This window comes from Ursus arctos, unplaced genomic scaffold (assembly GCF_023065955.2).
Source record: "Ursus arctos isolate Adak ecotype North America unplaced genomic scaffold, UrsArc2.0 scaffold_3, whole genome shotgun sequence".
In the NCBI taxonomy this organism is placed as follows: domain Eukaryota; kingdom Metazoa; phylum Chordata; class Mammalia; order Carnivora; family Ursidae; genus Ursus; species Ursus arctos.
Genome location: NW_026622985.1, coordinates 91,563,300 through 91,565,153, shown reverse-complemented (window position 1 = coordinate 91,565,153; position 1,854 = coordinate 91,563,300). Strand labels below are relative to the sequence as shown.

The 1,854-nt window shown below is 40.9% G+C and overlaps 1 protein-coding gene across 1 annotated transcript; it reads right to left on the bottom strand.

Moving 5' to 3' along the window:
- Positions 1 to 411: 411 nt before the first annotated feature.
- On the bottom strand, positions 412 to 1,382 carry LOC113266701 (olfactory receptor 2A12-like). The gene has a single exon (XM_026514456.3). It carries the CDS (start codon positions 1,380 to 1,382, stop codon positions 450 to 452), a length of 933 nt encoding a protein of 310 aa, XP_026370241.2. The 3' UTR covers positions 412 to 449.
- Positions 1,383 to 1,854: the final 472 nt, after the last annotated feature.

Sequence of the window (1,854 nt, the reverse complement as noted above, 5' to 3'; positions counted from 1 at the left end):
TACTGTTATACTAGGTTGTAAAGAATTTTATCATGAACTGATGTTGAATTTTGTCAAACAATTTCTTGGATCTACTGATATATATCCTTTAATTTGTTAATGTGGCAAATTATTTTCATTGTTTTAATGTTAAATAATTCTTGCATTTGGAGAATAAAAACTTCATCAAAATGTAATATTATTTTGTGGACTTATTTTACTAATATTTTCTTTAAGATATTTGCCTCTCTGTTCATGAATCAGATTAGACTGCGATTTTTCTGTTTTATAATGTTCATCTCATTTTTTGTATCAATGGCTTACAGTGTAAGTGTATTTACATTCTCATTTTATAAGAAATCCAATGATAAAGAGTATTGGGTTTGTTAAATTAAGGGACTCAAAAGGGCATTCAAGGACCCAGAACCATGTGGAAAAGCTCCCAGTCTTGGAATACTCCAAACCACCCCTCACAGTGATGACCTCTTCCCCAGAAATCTCCTCTGGGCACCCATCACCTCTGTATTCCTCAGGCTGTAGATCAGTGGGTTCAGCATAGGGTTGAAAAGGCTGTAAAACAACGATAGAATCTTTCTTTGTTCTTGAGAATAGCTGGATTTAGGGGCCATGTACATGACGATGGCGCTGCCAAAGAAGAGCCCCACCACACAGAGGTGGGAGGAGCAGGTGGAGAAGGCCTTCCTGCGGCCCTCCCTGGACTGGATCCTCAGGATGGCAAACAGGATGCGCCAGTAGGACACCAGCACCAAGCAGAGGGGCCCGACTAAGATAAACACAGAGGCCACAAAGAGAACAATTTGGTTGAGTCTCGTGTCAGCACAGGCCAATTTCAATACTGACAATATTTGACAGAGAAAGTGGTTGTTTTTTTGTGGCCCACAAAAGGGCAACCTCAGAACGAGAGTAATATGGACCAGAGCTAAGAGGAAGCTGAATGTCCAGCACGTGGCAGCCAAGATGGTGCAGACTCTCCAGCTCATGATGACAGCGTAATGTAGGGGATGGCAGATGGCCACGTACCGATCATAGGACATTACTATCAAACTCATACACTCTGTGGCAGCGAGGGCCAAATACAAAAATGTCTGAAGTACGCATGGAGCAAAGGAGATGGTTTTCGTCTGCATTATAAGATTTGCCAGCATCTTGGGGACAATGCTCGAGGCAAAGGACATGTCAATGATGGCCAGGTTTGAGAGGAAGAAGTACATGGGGGTGTGCAGTCTGGAGTCCAGGCAGATGAGTCCCAGGATGAGCCCATTCTCCACCAGGGTGAGGCTATAGGATAGCAAGAAGAACCCAAAGAGGAAAACGTCAAGTTTGGGGTCAACCTGGAATCCCAGCAGGATGACTTCTGTGATCCATGTCTGATTGCTTCCCATGTTCTTTTGACAGATGGGTACAATGCTGCACTTAGCACAGGAATTTTGGAGCTGAGTGGTAGAAAAGGAAAAGGGAATGGTACATTCATACAGAGTAAGAATTTATGAGAGGCCACAAGTCAGTCATTGATGGATCCAGTCTAGTCCAAAGTCTGTGCTGTTGATCTGTACAGTTAGCTTTTAGAGATATTTAATAAATTTAGTTATTAACCAATATTAATAATTAGTAGACTTCACATAAAAATTGGGGTCTCTGGCTACTTTTCAAAAATAGAAGAAATTCACTGTAAGTAATAATCAGCTGAAGCTAATAAGGAAATAGAGTCAGGTTCACTTTCACTTACCTCTGCTTCCACTAATTTCTATTTTCTCCCAAAATATTAACAATAATAATTGACATGAACAATTTTATCATTGTACTACACTATTTGGTTAAGAAGAAAGATCTGCGCTCAAGAGGAATTCCTAACAC